This window comes from Elephas maximus, chromosome 13 (genome assembly GCF_024166365.1).
Source record: "Elephas maximus indicus isolate mEleMax1 chromosome 13, mEleMax1 primary haplotype, whole genome shotgun sequence".
In the NCBI taxonomy this organism is placed as follows: domain Eukaryota; kingdom Metazoa; phylum Chordata; class Mammalia; order Proboscidea; family Elephantidae; genus Elephas; species Elephas maximus.
The window spans coordinates 33,962,635-33,981,076 of record NC_064831.1 but is presented as its reverse complement, the minus strand read 5'-3'; the positions used below and the strand labels follow the sequence as shown (position 1 = coordinate 33,981,076).

Sequence of the window (18,442 nt, the reverse complement as noted above, 5' to 3'; positions counted from 1 at the left end):
ATGAACTAGAGACAGAAGACACAGGTGTTGGGGAAATTAATTGATTCATGTGTCACAAAGGACTGTTGATGGTGACATAAAATGCAATTCAAACTGGCTTAAGCAAGTATAAGCTTTGTAAAATAGTGTGACCAAAATGTTCAGGGTAGATGATGTCAGGTGTGTCTTTATCCAGTAATGCAAAGCCCCTCAGGTGGGATCATGCTGTGCAAGCCCAAAGAACAACATGATGTCTAGGCGTCTGGACTGAGTGAGGATAAGAGTGATGGCATATGAGGTTTGATAGGTAGCCAGGGGCCAGATCATGTAGGGCAGTGGTTCTTAGCTCTGGCTGAATGTTAGGATCACTGGGGAGCTTTTAAAAGATGCCAAGGTTCAGTCCCCACCCAAAGCCAATTAAATCTTTTGGGGTGTGGCCCAGGCATCTGCAGTTTTATAAGTTCTTCAGGTGATGTAGGGTCTGTTATAGGCCCTGGCTAGCCATGGTGAAAGGATATTAGATTCTGTTCCATGTGTAAAGAAAAGCAAATGAACCATCCTGAGCAGAGGAATGGCATGATCTGTCTTAAAGTTTTAAAAGGCTCACGCTGGCTGTTGTGTAAATATCCTATAGTGAAACAAGGGCTGGAGGCAGGTCAGGTGAGAGATGAAGGTGATGGAATAGGTGTCTTTGTCAATGGCAGAGGTAGAAAGAAACATAATAGAGGTGTATTTTGAAGGAAGACTATTAGATGAACTGGATGTGGGGTGTAAGAGAAAGAAAGAAAGCATGGGTAAATATGCATTTTTTTTTTTTTTTGTCTAAGTAACAAAGTACGTGTTAATGTTAATTGCTGTTGTCAAAAGAATGTGACACTCCCTGTGGTCTACTGGCCAGGCCTGAGTCACATGTCCATCTCTGGAGGCAGGAGTAGAGTTAATCCTTCCAAACACATGGACTGAGAGTGGTAGGGGAAAATTCACCGGCATGTCATCAAGGGAAGGGGGAATAGATGCTGGGTGGCCAAGAACAATATCTCACACTTTTTTTCTTTCTCTTATACTCCACATCCAATTCATCAAATGGTCTTCCTTCAAAACATAGCCCAATTCTACTTCTTTCTAAAAGATTTGATAGGAATCTTAGGGGGCAGTGAGTTTATGTTAATGGCGGAAGAACATCTCAGAAAAGGAGGCTGAGAATAGTTGCAAAATTGGAAGAATGTAATCAATGTCACTGAATTGTACATGTAGAAACTATTGAATTGGCGTGTCTTTCGCTGTGTATATTCTCAACAATAATAACAAAATAAAAAAAATTTTAGATTAAACAAAAAAAGAAAAACAATTTTTTTAAAGAAAGAATATTTAAGGGTAAAGATAATTTGGAGTCTACTAGACAGGATTAAAAGTATAAAAGGAAAAAAAATTTCGCAGCCAAACGATAATCATTTAGATTGTGATCTGATTCAGAGATTTTTGTAACTCATCTGCTTTAAATAAAACTGTTTCAAAAAGGTCTATCAACAGCAACTTTAATAGCAAGTGTTTAAGCCTCTCGTCAGTTATTATAATAGATTTTATAATATTAAACATGGGTAAATCTTTTTATATATAGCCTGTGCTTGAAAACTTTTTTAGAATTATTTTTGTTGTAGTTGAGAATATACGCAGCAAAACGTACACCAATCCAATAGTTTCTACATTTACAATTCAGTGACATTGATTGCATTCGACGAGGTGTGCAACCATTCTCTCTCATTTTCTGAGTTGTTCCTCCCCCATTAACATAAACTCACTGCCCCTCTAAGGTTCCTATCTAATCTTTCGTGTTGCTGTTGTCACTTTGGACTCATATAGATAGTTCTTAATGCTCAAGGCAGACATTTTTACTAGTTAAGCTAAACTATTGCTTGGTTTTAAGAAGGCTTCAGGGGATATTTTTGGTTTAAGGTTTAAAGATTATCTCAGGGCAATGGTTTCTGGGGTTCATCCAGCTCACTTGGCTCCAAAAAGTTTGGAATCCATGAGAATTTGAAATCCTGTTCCTCCTTTTTACCATTTTGATCAGGATTCTCCCATGGAATAGCTAGGCACCATCTAGTTCTTATCTCATGGCAGAGGAGGCAGTTGTTCACGGAGGCAATTAGCCACACATTCCATACCCTCATCTCTTGCTGACTCTCCTTCTTCCTCTGTTAGTCCAGGTAAATAGAGACAAGTTGTTGAGCTCTGGATGGCCACTTGCAACCTTTTAAGGCCCCAGGAACTATGCAACAAACTAGGAGGTAGAACAGAAACACCTCCCACATTATTAGGCCAATTAACTGGGATGTCCCTTGAAATCGTGACCCTAAACCTTCAAACCAAGGAACCAAATCCCATGAGGTGTTTGATTGTACATAAGCAGTCTCAGCAGCTACTCTTTTTTTTTATTATTATTGTTATAAATATATCTATCACACAACTTCAGCCAATTCAGCTTTTTACAGGTATACAACCTATTAACACCAATTACAATAACTGGCTGTGCAACCATACCCTTAATCAGTGTGATTTTTCTATCACCGTCAATATTTTCCCCTCCCTGCCACCCCTGGTAACCACTAATAAACTTTGGTCTCTATACATTTGCCTTTTCTAGTCTTTTTCTGTAAGTGAGATCATACAACATTTGGCTTATTTCATTCAGCATAATGTCTTCAAGCTCCATCCATACTGTAGCATGTATTAAGACTTCATTTCTCTTACTGGTTGAGTAGTGTTGTATTCCATTGTACGTATGTAGCACATTTTGTTTATCCACGCATCTGTTGGTGGGTATTTAGGTAATTTCCACCTTTTGGCTTTTGTAAATACTGCTGCAATGAACATTCGTGTATAGGTCTCTTTTTGAGTCTCTGCTTTCAAGTCTTTTGGGTATATGCCTAGCAGTGAAATTGCTGGGACATATGGTAGTTCAAATTTACTCACCAAGCACTAATGCCAAAGATGAAGAAATTGAGGATTTTTACCAACTTTTGCAGTTTGAAATTGATCAAACATGCAATCAAGATGCATTGATAATTACTGGTGATTGGAATGTAAAATTGGAAACAAAAAAGGACAGACCTTGGTGATAGAAACTATGCTGGAGATTGCATGATAGAATTTCGCAAGACCAACGACTTATTCGTTGCAAATGCAGTTTTTTTAACAACATAAATCACAATTATATAAGTGGACACTGCAGGAAGGAATAGGGGGGCATCAAATCAACTGCATCTGTGGAAAGAGATGATGGAGAAGCTGAATATCATCAGTCAGAACAAGGCCAGAGGCCGACTGTGGAACAGACCATCAATTGCTCAAATGCAAGTTCAAGCTGAAGCTGAAAAAATTAAAACAAGTCCACAGGAGCCAAAATATACCTTAAGTACATTTCACCTGAATTTAGAGACCATCTCAAGAATAGATTTGATGCATTGAACACTAGTGACCAAAGACCAGATGAGTTGTGGGATGACATCAGGACACCCCACAAAAAGAAAGCAAAAGGTCATCAAAAACACAGGAAAGAAAGAAAAGACCAAAATGGATATCAGAAGAGATTCTGAAACTTGCTCTTGAATGTAAAGCAACTGAAGTGAATGAAATAAATGATGAAGCAAAAGAGCTGAGCGGAAGATTTCAAAGGGTGGTTTAAGAAGACAAAGTATTATAATGCAGTGTGCAAAGACCTGGAGTTAGAAAACCGAAAGGAAAGAACATGCTTGGCATTTCTCAAGCTGAAAAAACTAAAGAAAAAATTCAAGCTTCGACTTGCAATACTGAAGGATTCTGTGGGCAGGAAGCATGAAAAGAAGGTGAAGGAATACACAGTGTTACTGTACCAAAAAGAATTGGTTGACTACTGGACCACATCTACCACAGCCTACACCAGACTAAGTCCAGTGCAGCTAGATGGTGCCCAACTACCACCATTGACTGCTCTGACAAGGATAACACTAAAGGGTCCCAGACAGAGCCGGAGAAAAATGTAGAACAAAATTCTAACTCACAAAAAAAGACCAGACTTACTGGCCTGGCAGAGACTGGAGAAACCCCAAGAATTTGGCTCTAGGACACCCTTTTAGCCCAGTAATGAAGTCAACCCCAAGGTTTACCCATCAGCCAAAGATTAGACAGGACTATAAAACAAAACAAGACTAAAGGGGCACAACAGCCCAAGGGCAATGACTAGGAGGAAGGAAGGGACAGGAAAGCCGGTAACAGGGAACCCAAGGTCAGGAAGGGAGAGTGTTGACATGTCATGGGGTTGCTAACCAATGTCATAAAACAATATGTGTACTAACTATTTAACAAGAAACTAGTTTGTTCTATAAACCTTCATCTAAAGTACAATTAGAAAAAAAAAAAAGAATTGGTCGACTGTCAACCATTTCAGGAGGTAGCATATGATCAAGAACCAATGGTTTTGAAAGAAGTCCAAGATGGCATAACTCTTTAACTTCAAGGAAGGCTTTTAACCAGAATAGTAATAGAGAAAAAGTGACCAATTTTATCCACCCATTCAAACAAGGAGCCCAACATCAGAAGTTTAGACATTGTTTGAATTAAGATTAATTAAAATATAAAGCAGTTGTGTGTAGATATGTATTAGGGCCACCATATTGTACCTCTCTGTTGGCCCTTCCTTACTTATCATTCTATGTTATCTTAAGAATTTCTCACAGAATTGTGTGAGTAAGCTGTTAAATTACATGGAGTGAGGTAGGTGCCTTCAGTTTCTCCTCTGAGAGGAACAACTGGGCCATTCATAGTGGTTGGCAGTATTTCCATGATGATATTACATATTCTGGTGTGCCAGGTCTATGAAAGCATCTGAGAAGGCTGAAGAAATTAAGACAGCCAGGCTTTCTTTACACACAAGAATTTCCCTGGTATGTAAAAACATGTAAAGGAGAATTATTTATAGTTACCTCAACATGCCCCATTTTCTACATATTTGTAATTATATAAGATCATTGTACAGTGCCCTGAAAGCCAGGACTATCATAAAGAAAAGTCACCTCGTAACAGGTCCTTATTCTTAGTGAATAGATGTCCTGCAAGTTGGCACCAACACTTTACTTTGTTTTGAGAGAGAGAGAGAGAAATTTTCCTTTTTCTCTGTATCTTTACAACTGTTGCTGGGCCCAGAGTTATAGCACATGCCTCAGTCATCAGAGGGCATAGGTGTAATAGTTCCTGACACGGAATAGCAGCTGGGAGTTGGGCCCGCTGAAGATCTGACTCATTTTCTAGATTTCTTTTCATGAGGATATTGGATTAAGTTTTTGAATCAGCTATGAACCTCAAGTGCCACCTCACCACTTGTTTGTCAGTGGAAGTTTGAATGTTGCTGTGATGCTGAACAGGTTTCAGTGGAGCTTTCAGACTAAAGCAGGCTAGGAAGAAAGGCCTGGCAATCTATTTCAAAAAATCAGCCAATAAAAACCCTGTGGACCACAGTGATCTGATTCTGTCGTGCGTAGGGTTGCCATGAGTTGGGGGTCAACTTGATGGCAACTAACAACAGCAACAAGAAGAACTCAGGAGTTCACTGGCTTACTACTGAAGGGGGAAATCTAGAAAGAAAATTATTATTATACTATAATAAAAAAATCCTATAATAATGAATAATAATTAATCGTAGTTAATTTTAATAACAAACTTTATGTTGTTACCAAACTGTTAAAGATGGACATATCAGTTACATTATGATAAGCGTAATCAGATAATCATGTGCACATTCCTCTTCACCTTAAGTGTTTAATCGCAGATGTATTTATGTCAAATCTTTCCCATGAACAGTAAATCGTGGTCAGTATCAGGGACTTCAGAGAGGATGCTGGGAAGTATCATGGTCAGTATCAGGGACTTCAGATGGGATTCTGGGAAGTACCAAAGAAAAACTACTTTTTTGCATCCATATACGTAGCCAAATGAGCATAGATTTATTAAAGGGTACTGTCCAACTCTGAGCAGTATTATTATTCCCATAAATAAGATAAATATATTTTACCAACATTTCGGTATTTCCAATATGTGTACAGGGTGGAGAACATTTGTCCTCAAATAAGCAGCTAATTCGCATCATAAACTCACTGCAAGTATAAAAATCATTAATTTTTAACTACATATTCCTAAAGAGAAAGACCTCTTGGTGATTAATGAATTTTGAAAGCTTGAAATGATCGTTTTCTAGAGTTAGCACACCCTGGAGTCAATTACTATCTCTGCTGCTTAATCTTCCCTTTCTTATTCCATGATCTGTTTCTTTAACTAGGTCCTAACCACCTATTAATCATCATAAAAGCTTTCTTCTCCTTTAAATACTCGTAAACATCATTATTTTAATCTATCATGTAGAATGACGTGACCATAATTTGTCACATTCAATACTTGCTCCAGAGAGGAGGAAACCACGAATATTGGGACCAATTTTAAGATAAATAATTCCTTCTGAACTTTAAATGAAGAAAAAAGCCTAGATTTGAAGAATAAATTTTATACTGGGCTTGGGAAATTTGATTCTACAGAAACAAAGAGAGTGTACTATGGTATTTTCCATAGTGTTTCACTTTCAGTTTTATTAAAATAATTGTGGAAAATCACTCAGCTGTTCCTGTAAGGTAGGGATACAACTGTTGTTCTTAGTTGTCATCAAGTTGATTTCAATTCATAGCGACCACATGTGGCTGAATAGAACTGCCCCATATTCTTGGCTGTAATCTTTACAGAAGCAGATTGCCAGGTCTTTCTCCCATGTCGCTGCTGGGTGGGTTCGAACCTCTAACCCCTCAGTTAGCAGCAGAATGCTTAGCCATTTGTGCCATCAGTATCCCTTAGGGATGCTGCTACCCGCTGAATTTTTTTTTCACAGGGGATTTAAGAGAAAAAAAAATTCACATTCCTAAGAAAAAGGAGAAAAAGGTTACTATATGTTATCGTTGCTTAATGTTGCTATTTTTGTTTAATAATTATTACAGGTGAACTAGCCAGTAACAAAAGAACTAAATATAATTCTGATATCCAGAGTTAACATAAAATGTAGAACTCTTTGTACTACATACTTTTTCTTAGTTACGCGTACTCATAAAAAGAACCCAAACCACGGTGGCATAGTGGTTAAGTGCTATGACTGCTAACCAAAAGGTCAGCAGTTCGAATCCACCAGGCACTCCTTGGAAACTCTATGCGGCAGTTCTACTCTGTCCTGTAGGGTTGACTGTGAGTCGGAATCCATTCAACGGCAGTGGGTATGGGTTTATAAGAACTATTCACCATAATTTCCTCTTGCAAAAAAAGTATCTGTTGCTGTGCTACATACATTTAAAGCATGTATACTGGGATTTTCCTTCAACTCAACTGATGTTTTCATTAAAAAGGAAAAAAACAAAACTAAACTTGGAACTTCTGGAAGATTTAACCCATGTACTAAATTTAAATTTTCTGAACCTGAAAGGTCATTTAAAAAATTTCCTTGTATGTTTTGTGAAGAAGTTATTAATATGTATTTATAAAGTACTATAAGAATCACAGGCAAAAAGGACCAGCCAAGCTCCCCAGGTGAAACAAACAAGGGAACAACAGTTCTTACGATTCTTTTTTCCAGTCTGGGCACAGGTTATGTGCTGGGGGTGGAGAGTGTCGCTTACTGGACCACTTCACTTTGTATCCTTTCCTACTAAAGCTTGACAGAGAACACTGGAATTCATAATTATTAAAGATTATGAAACAAAAAATAAGGCTCAGTTTCTGAAAAATTCAAGTCCATAGTCACCAGTTCTTTTCATCTGAAAGTGAAAATAGTTGTTTCACCACTTTTACTTCTGGGAGAAATGCTTGGCACGTGGCAAACAGGAATGAAAGCATGAGGCAGCAGAAAGTCCCAGCACTGTGCAGTTCTGAAAAGCTCGTAGGCATCCTTTATGTAATAAGTAATGGAGTAACTGGAAAACTGCCTTTGGAAGCAGACGTTTCTGGCCCAAAGTGAAGATGAGCCAAGACATTTTAGAAGTAGCGTGAGGCAAACTGGGAACTGTTCAAGACAGGTTGCTGATATAAAGCTCTGCAATGTAGTATTGGATGAAATCTCATTTAAACAAATTGTGCTAAATAAAATTGCGTGTTGTATTTCTTAGTGAAGGTGGCAGTGCAGAGGTGACCAGGGGGAGAGGGAGTTAGTTACCAGCTGGTTAAAGGCACTGAAATTGCTTTACTAACCCATGTGGTCCAAAGAGAAGTTTAGGGAACAAAAAGAATTACTTTTCATTTATGCGTGGTATAGTTTTTCAGAAGGCCCCTCTTGGTTATCACCAACAAAATCTTCACACCCAACTAGATGGTGCATAATTTTAAATTATTACGTATCAAAGGCAGAAAGGAGTCATTTCTAATCATTCAAAAAAAGCAAACAGTTTTTGAATTGAAATTCTTGAATTGTCTATAGTAGAAAAATGAAGCCATTTTCAAAATACTCTGTACAAAAGTTTTTACTCAGACAAGTGTTAGATTAAGAGAGAGCTAAGATCAAGGTGGAGTGCAGTGGTTAAGAGCTTGGGTGCTAACCGTAAGGTCAGCAGTTTGAATCCACCAGCCGCTCCTTGCAAACCCTATGGGGCAGGTGTACAAGATCCCAATTATTAAATTTGCCTTACATCTCAGGTATACTGAATCAGAATCTACATTTTAACAAGATCCTCAGGTGATTGGGATCTTGTTAAAATGTAGATTCTGATTCAGTATATCTGGGGTGGAAAGGCAAATTCTCAGCAGGGGTTTGAACTGGAATGAACCGGTTTGAAGCCCTGGTTGAAACCCTGGCTACTAGAATAACCAAAATAACTAGGGGTGCTTAAAAAAAAAATAATATTGGAGAGGCTCATCCCCAAACATTCTGATTAACCAGTCTGGTTTGAGGCCTATCATGGCCATGGACCTAATCATACTCCAGGGCTACATAAAAGCCTTAGGTCAGCTCTGACTTGCCAGCATGCTGTGTGATCCTGGTTGGAGAGGTCAAGTAGGATCAGGGGGAACCCAGGACTGCCCTGGGGGAACTACAGTGCACATGCTGGTATGGGGTGTCCTATCAGGGACACCAACCTCACAGCTGCTGAGGAACTAGTGCGTATGATTCCACCTTCTCTTGGTTATGCTATTCCAGGACTCATTTCACTCCAAGAAAAGCACCAATGCCTTCCTAACTTACAGGTTAGTTTGGATTTGCTGTCTAGGGCCACTGAGGTAACCAGGTGCTACAGGTAACCTGAGCACCTGAGGTTACTCTTAAGTTTCAGAGTAGCTTATCCACGTGGCAGATCAGGACCAAACATCTTCCCCAGATGGAAAATTGGAAATAATGTTTCTCACAAGCCATTGGAAAACATGCTTTTACTGTTGCCCTAAAACCAAACCAAGCCCATGGCGATCGAGTCTGCTGAAGATTCCCAGGATGATGGTTGCTTACTGATGTTAGACCTTTTACAAAGAAGCTCAGATTTGACAGAATTAAATATCGCTTGAATTTAAGTGGGGAGGCATTGTCTGTTTCCTTTACTAATGCACCCCCAGCGCCAGAAACAATGCCTGGTCCACCGTGTGCACTTAATAGATATATGCCGATGAAGTAAATCCCTTAAAAACTCATAACTTCTGATCATTTGCTCAAAGCTATTGAATGTACCGTGTTAGCCAATGTGCTACAGAAATTGTGGGGGCTGTTTTATCAGAAGATTTTTAAAGAAAGCTCGAAATCTGCTTTTTTAAAAATAAATTTTGTGCCCTAACCCAATGGCATATTTACGATTCCTGCTCTAGTTTGGCACTGGTTCCTATTTAGTGGCTGGCTAAAGGATGTGATCCCTGCCCTTGAATCTCCTTCCTTTGTAGTTTTTTTTTTTTTTTTTTTTTTTTTTTTGTCCCCTAGCCTGCGCGTTTACGTTTCCCAAGCGGAGGAGCGCGCGCCACTGCTGCGCCCATTTACGCGCTGCGCCGGATAGTAGCTGTCAGCGGGCGGGGCTACCTAGGACCCAGGAGGAGCCGTTCCTCTCGCGCTGCATCACCTCCGCGGCAGAAACGTCAGGCCCCCTCGCTCCCTTCCCCTCTCCCTCGCTCCAAGACTTGGGCATCCCTGGGGGCCAAGAAGCCCCCTCCAGCCCTGACAGCGGGCGGGGCGGGCAGCGGAGCCGTGCCCGGGCGCGGATGCTCGCCGGCGGGCTGGGCCGGCCATCAGAGGAGGAGGCGAGCTGCATTATTTCCCGCTAGGGCCGGGCTCCGTGGGAGCAAGGGCCCCGGGCGCACAGCCTCTCAGCCCGAGCCGGCGCTCGTCGCCCCCGGGTAGGGCCTGGGCGGGAACGCGGCCACGGGCCCAGCGCGTGGGCGGGCCGGGGTGGCGCGACGCCCCCGCAGGCCCGCGGCGCCGCTCCCACGCTCCCAGCCCCTCCCCCTCTTCCTTCCTTCCCCTCCGCGCGGCGGGGCGCCGGAGCTTTGTGTGCGCCCACGGGGCCGGGGGCGAGCGCGGACCGCGGCCGAGCCTTCAGCAGCCCAACTTTGCCGCTCCAGGCCGGCTCCCGAGCGCGAGTTGTGAGGCGTGGCTGGGCGGAGGAGGCGCTTTGGGGGGCGTGGGGCTCGTCGGCAGGCGGGAGGGACGGAGCGAGCCGCGCTGGACAATGAGCTGGGCGGCTTGACGCTGCGACCACTTTTAGCCGGGGGCGCGGGCCCACCTGCAAGGAGAGGGCGGGATGCCAGGGCCAGGTGTCCCGGCGTTCTAGGGTCCCTCACAGTCAGACGTTCCCGAACCGGTTCTCGCTGTGACACTAGGCTGCCCCGAGGCTTTGACAGGAACGTGTTTTGCGGCGCGCCCGGGTGCAGTCGCGATGGCCAGCGCCAGGAGTATTGAGCTGGAGCACTTTGAGGAACGGGACAAAAGGCCGCGGCCAGGGTCGCGGAGGGGGGCGCCCAGCTCCTCCGGGGGCAGCAGCAGCTCGGGGCCCAAGGGGAATGGGCTCATCCCCAGCCCGGCGCACAGTGCCCACTGCAGCTTCTACCGCACGCGGACCCTGCAGGCCCTCAGCTCGGAGAAGAAGGCCAAGAAGGCGCGCTTCTACAGGAATGGAGACCGCTACTTCAAGGGCCTGGTGTTTGCCATCTCCAGCGACCGCTTCCGGTCCTTCGATGCGCTCCTTATGGAGCTCACCCGCTCCCTGTCGGACAACGTGAACCTGCCTCAGGGCGTCCGCACCATCTACACCATCGACGGCAGCCGGAAGGTCACCAGCCTGGACGAGCTTCTGGAAGGTAGGAGGGGAAGGCGCGGCGCGGCGCGGCAGGTGCGGCCGAGTGTTCTGGCAGGTGGAGTGGCCGCAGGCTGGGCGCTCACTGGCCTGCCCCGCGCGGGAGTGGGGGTGGGGGGCTGCAGGGTGGTTTCTAGGCGGCCATGGGAATTGCATGGTTCTGTCTGCTTCTCTGTAGGCTCTGTGTGTGGGCCGAGCACCAGCGTATGCTCTGACTTTCCTTCCCACAAGATTTGCTTTTAGGAAAAAAGAAAAATCTTAACAGGCAAATGTAGGCGTTCATGGCATCTCATAAACTCAGTGAACTTAATTTTTTTGTTGAAGTGCAAACTGTTTGAACAAGTGGCTCTCTTCTGCCGAGCTGGGTACCCCCCTAGTTGGTAAGTTCTAACTACAGCGGGAACCCAGAAGCAGGGACGTGTGGCTGCTGTCGTACTGTGTTGTATCTGCTCTACTGTAATGTAAAGCTGTGGGTGGGAAACGCTCTAGGTTGGCTTTCCAGAGGTGGTTTGCTGGAGAAGTTACACGAGGTCAGGACTGGTAATCCTGAAGGGTTCTCAACCTTGGCTGCATCTTGTATCACTACGGACTTTAATACGGGTGCCTGGGTGCCTCTACCGGCAGGTATTCTAGTGTAATTGGTTTGGGTTGTGGCCTGGGCATCTGGAGTTTTAAAAGCTCCCCAGGTGATTCTGATGTGCAACCAAGGTTGAGAATCCCGGTGCTGAAAGGCTTTCCACCTTTGGTTGGTAATGAGGCACATCAAGGTCCATCTCTCTTCCCCTTCTCCTCTGAGAATGGCTAGTTAGGATGGTGGTTACAGGCCATTGGATCAGTAGTGGGGCCCATTATAAATTAGTAATCTTGGAGTGTCAACCTTGCTTCACTCAGCAAGAGTGGCTGCATGTTGGGTCCTCTTTGGTTTACTGCATGCAACAGTTATCTCTTTTTCAGAGAGAAAAAGCATTGTTAGTACTAAAGAGCCTGTTTCCGTAACTATAACAGCACCTGGAAAGATCAGACTGAACCCACTTATGTGCTGACTGCACGTTTACATACAGCCAGTTTTCAGGGTGTTTTTCTTAATGGGAGATAGTCCAAAATGGCCTGTAGTCCAGGCAGTCAGAGCTATATTGGCTTGGTGGGGGAGGAAACTAAAATATCAAATGAAGTGCTTTTCTTATATTATCTCATTTTAATCCTCACAGCAGTTCTTAAGGCATTATTCCCATTTTACAGATGAGGAAATTTAAGCAACATGCCTCATCACACATGCCCGAAGGAGCCAGACTTCAGGCCTTGAGTCCTGGTTCTGTAGTGTATGCTGGTTTTTCTACAGTATACTCTAGTAAGTTAATGTAGCCACAGTGATGGAGGAGTCTGAAGAGTGGTTGAGTTTCTCATATTTAGTCACTTTTATGGAGTTTTCCCTGCCCCTGCTAGGTGAGGACCCAGTCAAAATTAAATTGTCTCTTCCATCTGTGTGTGGGTGACTTCACATTTCTCTTGGCTGGCTGTGCATCTTGGTTTTAAGGGTTTCCTTGGGAGCTGAAGACAGCTGGAGGAGGATAAGTAAATGAAAATACAGTGTTAAAAGGGTATTATCACATTTCTTAATCATGTTAAATACTTAAAAGCAACATTTGTGTAGCTATTTCTAAGTTGAGCAGTCCGTTTTCTGACTGACCCTAGGTTAGATTAGCAGCCCTGGAAAAGAACTGAGGCCATGTTGACCGCTTAAGCACTAGTTACTCACGTGCTTGGGATATTGTTCCTAGTATTGGCTCAGAAGAGACCACAATTTTAATATCCTTTTTTAAACTAATGTTAACAATGTATTTGCTACATAAAATGGATATACTCCCAATAGGAATATCATCATAGGGAAGATGACCAAGATGAGCATTATGGCCATTAATAAAGAGCACATATTGTACATTAGGAAACCCTGGTGGCATAGTGGTTAAGAGCTATGGCTGCTAACCAAAAAGTCGGCAGTTCAAATCCCCCAGGCACTCCTTGGGAACCCTATGGGGCAGTTTTGCTCTGTCCTTTAGGGCGGCTGTGGGTCAGAATCAACCTAATGGCAGTGGGTTTGGTTTTTTTTTTTATTGTACGTTATGTCTACCACTGCCCAGGGGATGCTGGGCCACTGGATCTAATTGTTAAAATATAGTTGGAACTACAAATTAAAAATTGATATATTTCTTCCAGTCATCATTCACTGATTTTTGGTGGGTAGGGATTTGGGGAAAACACTATATGTAGAGTCCAAATTACATCACAAATTAATAAATAATGTAGTTATAACACATATATATTTGCACAACAAAAATGTTTCCATAGCCCAGCCAGTTGCCCACTTGTTTCAAACAGTATTTGATGTAGTTTATTACTGCAAATCGACTCGACGGCAATGGTTTTTTTTTTTTTTTTTTTTACTGCAAAAGAAGAAAATTTTGGCATTACTTATTTGTTATAGAGGCATTCTATCTGACAATGGGTCTTTGTGTAAGTCGTGAATTCCCCACAAAATGAGTGGAATACTCTACAGAAATGCATTTTTTAAGAAAAATAACTGCCAGTGTTTAATATTAGTCATTCCAGAATTTAAATATTTTCAGTTTTTAGTTAAAATTGCGTGCTTGAATGTTCAGATTTGTCATGCAGAAGAACTAATCAGCTACCTGTGGAGTTCATATATGCATCAGTAAAAATAGTTCTACAGTATTGTCCATGTTGCCAAAATTGGCTTCTTTATTTAATCTTAGTTCATCATGTTTAATAAAGATCGTCTTGGGCAGTTTTTTATACATTATGTATAACTTCTCAACTCTGTATTTTCCTTTCCATGAAATTTGTTGTGAGGAGATACTGTTTTTTTTCGCTAAAAATGTCTTTAGTGAAGAACAGAAAGTGATGACTCAAGAAAATAGGGCACAACACATCCAGAGCCCCAATCCCATTGAATTCAGATGACAAAAGAAATTTGCATGACCCAGATTCTTTTTCTTTTACCCTTGACCTTGAGAGTCTCTGGAGACTAAAAGCAGTGTTCTGGTGTTAGCTGGCACTTGTCCAGCACTACACTAAACCAACAATCATCTTCAGCCCATTGGTCTGCCTCCTCTTGCTTAAATTAAGCTTTCTAGTTGATGCTGTAATCCTGTTTATTCTTTAAAACTAGACAGGACCCTCCTTTTGGGCGGGGGGGGGAGTATGACTTATATATCAGTACTGGGGAAATCAGGTTGAGCTTTCTCATGCCCTGAGCCTGCCAGGCTCAGGAGTATCTCTGATAGCCAACCGAGGATGTCCAGATGACTCATTCTCAAGCTCCACTGTTAGAGGCTAAGGGTCAGAACTCCTGGACTTAGTTCTGTTCTATGAATTTTGTTCCCATCTGTGCCTTTTGGCCATATTTGTAAAATTTTGATGTCCTGAAGAGATATGACCAAGGGTAGTAGGAGCCTTGAGTTCTACTAACTGTGAGTTTGAGAAAAACCAGCTCAGCTCTCTGACTCTCAGTTTGTTTTTCTGTAGAATGAGAGGTTGGTGGATCACCTCTCTAAGTGAGGCTCCTTCTACTCTACAAGTGAATACCTTCCCCAACCTCAGGAATCCCTTGTAGTACAGATGGTTAAGAGCTCAGCTGCTAACTGAAAGGTGGGCGGTTCAAGTCCACCCAGGGGTACCTTGGAAGAACGGCCTGGAAATCTACTACTGAAAAATCAGCCACTAGAAACCCTATGGCATGCAGTTCTACTTTTGAAAACACATGGTATCACTATGAGTCAGTGATTATTGACTGAGCGTATAATGGCCCTGGTTGGCTTTGCCTTGCCAGAACCTGACTTCCCGAAAATTGACGAGGCTGCAAATGTTGCAGTGCCAACCAGGGAGTGGGGTGTGGAGCTCCGATGAAGTGTTTGCCAGGACCCCCCAAAGTTAATCTCTACCTCTCTCATTCCAAAGCAAAATGTTCTGTTTTTTGTACCTATTACTCCTCAGTCAACAATAAAGTGATTGCATTTTTGGCAAGTGAGAGAGTTTTAGTTATTTTGGTAAGTAATATTTTAATGCCTCCATTAAATTAACTTGGACATTTAAGGACAAGAAGATTCTAAAGAAATCAAGCACTTGAAGTTTCTAAGGTTCCTACTAAACTTAGTTTGCTGCCCTTGTTTGCTAAGGTCAGCCTCTTTTAAAGTGGAAAGAAACCATAATACAGTTATTGAGAAAGTGTTTAGGTCAAAATGAATTTCCATAAGAACCCAGATTATGCTTAGTTTTTTTTTTTTCTTTTTCTTGAAAGATAGATTTTAATAGTAATAATAGAAACTGAAACTCTTGGAGCTTATTCTTGTGAGGAAAGAAACTTAAACCCATCAGTTACAAGACATTTGTACATAGAAGTCAAAAGATGTACACACATGGCAGATTGATACTCTACGGGGCAAAGTCCTAGATTCTTTGAGGCCTGCTTCGGATATCACCTTCGTAAACTTGACAGCCCTTGGAATGCAGTCCTACTCTGTACACCTGGCGTCGCCACAAGCTGGAATTGACTTAGTGGCAACTGGCTTTGTTTTTTGGTTTATGAAGTGTCTTCCAAGAGCTCTGTTTGGTTTTTGGTTTATAAAGTCTCTTCCAAGACCCCTGGCAGTTGGTCAAACAGGTGCTGATTGAGGGTATATGCTCTACAGGTATTTTTCTATGTGCTAGGGGCGCAGTATCTGCCCTCAGAGCTCACATTCTACGAGAGAGAGTGAACATGGGAGTGGGCATATAAGATAGTTTTAGCTGAAGTGCTGTAAATAAAGTGGTAATGAGATGGGGAAGGAGGACCACATTGGCTGGGATGATTGGAAAAGGTTTCTCAGAGGACAGGAAGTTGGAGCTGAGGCCTGAGGCAGAGCTTATATCGTTCTCCACAGCCTACTCACATCACTTCTCTTTACCTCTGTTCTAACACTTTGTTTTGTAGTCCGGTGAGTGGTATATTGGGTCTGTCTTTTGCACTGTTGTTAGGTGCTGTTGAGTCGGTTCTGACTCACAGTGACCCTACAGGACAGAGTAGAACTGCCCCGTAGGGTTTCCAAGGAACAGCTGGTAGATTTGAGCTGCAGCCGAGCTCTTAACCACTGTGCCACGGGGGCTCCATCTTTTGCAGTGACCATGCAGTAAATTAATTGAATAAATGGCCCAGAAGATGTTTTACCTCTAAGTCCCTTAGTTGACATGGGAACTTTTGTATAAAATGAGCCTTAATAATGTTGTTTCTAAATATTTGTGAAATATATATATTACTTGTGTATAATAAATTGGATTCTATTTTAAACAAACCAGAGCTTTAATAGTTGCAGGAATTCTGTGCTAACTCACCCTGGAGAGAATGACTCTTCCACAGTACCCATTTATAGAAATTTGATTGTTCACTTCATCTTATTTCCTTAAGACAAGGAAACTCAGCTGTGCTATAACACAGCCGCATAATAAGCTCTTCCAAGTGGTAACGGAAGGAGAAATTTTCATTTGAAGAGTAAAAAATTGTAAAGGGCCGAGAGAAGAGTATTTGGGAGAGTATTTATGCGATTAGCGTATGACACAGTAGGTAATTCTGATAGTTATAAGACAAGATCAATATTTCATGAGATTTTAAATAATGGAAATCAACATTTTATGATTCTGCGATGTGAAATAAAGGAAACTAGATTCCCCTGGGAAGTGCTTTTCAAACTGCTCTCCTCATTGCCTGTGGGACTGGGGTTGTTGATTCAGATCTGCACTGCCTCGCTAGGTCTCTTTCTTCCCATCCCCACTTACTCAGGCCCCTATCACTTCTCTTTTGGTCTCTGTTACTGTCCTGTGGGTTAGGGGTTCTTAGTCTGTTAAATGGTAGCAGTGATTGCTGTTTATTATTAGGTGTTTTGTGCCCAGGCCATTGCGTGAGGTACTTTATCAGTTTTATCTCATTTAACTCTTTTAATGCTCGGAAATACTTGCTGCATTAGCCTAACCCACTTTGTAGATGGGGAAGCCGAAGCTTAGATAAGTTAAATAAATTGCCCCTTGAACCCACGGTAAGAGTTGGGGCCGGAACTTGAGCCTTTTCTCTTTGGATTTTGAACTCCTTAACTGGTATGTCCTACTGCCTGTGAGGAAATGGGGTCCATCAGTTTACAGCAGGGATTTACATAGGTTACATTAGGTAGTTTATACTTGGACAAAGAAGATTGCAGAAGCTCATCAGTCTGTTTTATCTCTGTGTCCTGAAGGAGGACATGTTACTGTATACACCTGCAAAGTGAGGTGTGTCTATTCAGAGTCTGCAGAGTTCTCTTGCTAAGTTCTCCTTCACCTTGAATGTTCAGTGACCCTGGGAAATGGTTCTGAGGGTGGGAAAGGCAAATGACCTTGATGACTTTTTCTAGCTCTACGTCCATCTTTAAAAGTTGCCCAGGTTTTGTGTTTGGATGTAGTTACCCAGGTTTAGATGGTATTCTTTTCACACCAGTATGCTTGTTCATCTACTGCCCCACACAGCCAGTACTCCTGGCATGTGTTTGTAGAATTAACTTTACCCTTGTGATGTATATAAAACATTAAATCAATGGGGATATGGATGTAGGTGCTCTTAAAAATGTCGTGGGACAATTGGCCAGATTTGCAGAAGAGGAGTAAGTCTATACTACAGTAAATATTCCTTATCCTTCATATTTCAGTTTTTAAATAAGTTTTTCTTCAAGAGAAAAGGTGCAGATTTATTTTTTTTTAGTTTTATTGTGGTGAAAATATACAATAACGTGTCATGTCAGCAGTTTCTACATGTCAGCAACATTGATTGCATTTTTCAAGTTGTGCAACCGTTCGCACTGTCTTTTTCCAAATTGTTCCACCACTATTAACATAAACTCCATGTCCTCTAAGAAAAAACTACTCCTTTCCTCCTCGCTTCCACCCCTGGTAACCACTAATGATCTTTGGTTTCCGTATATTTGCTTGTTTCTTATAAGTGACTTATTTTGCTCAGCATGATGTTTTCAAGGTTCATCCACGTTTTGGTATGCATCAGGACTTCATTTCTCTGTATGGCTGAGCACTATTCCATTAAAGAAGCCCTGGTGGGACAGTGGTTAAGT

General features: G+C 42.2%; 1 protein-coding gene across 7 annotated transcripts in view; it reads left to right on the top strand.

The window, feature by feature from the left end:
* Nucleotides 1-10,052: 10,052 nt before the first annotated feature.
* Nucleotides 10,053-18,442, top strand: part of DCLK2 (doublecortin like kinase 2) — a 192,952-nt gene continuing 184,562 nt past the window's right edge. For all 7 annotated transcript variants that reach the window (XR_007519809.1, XM_049905211.1, XM_049905209.1 and 4 more), the window contains exon 1: nucleotides 10,053-11,304. Coding sequence is in view for 6 of the 7 variants with exons in the window: in XM_049905211.1 (XP_049761168.1) it covers nucleotides 10,884-11,304 (421 nt within the window). In the remaining variant the exon portion in view is untranslated. The remainder of the gene's footprint in view (nucleotides 11,305-18,442) is intronic.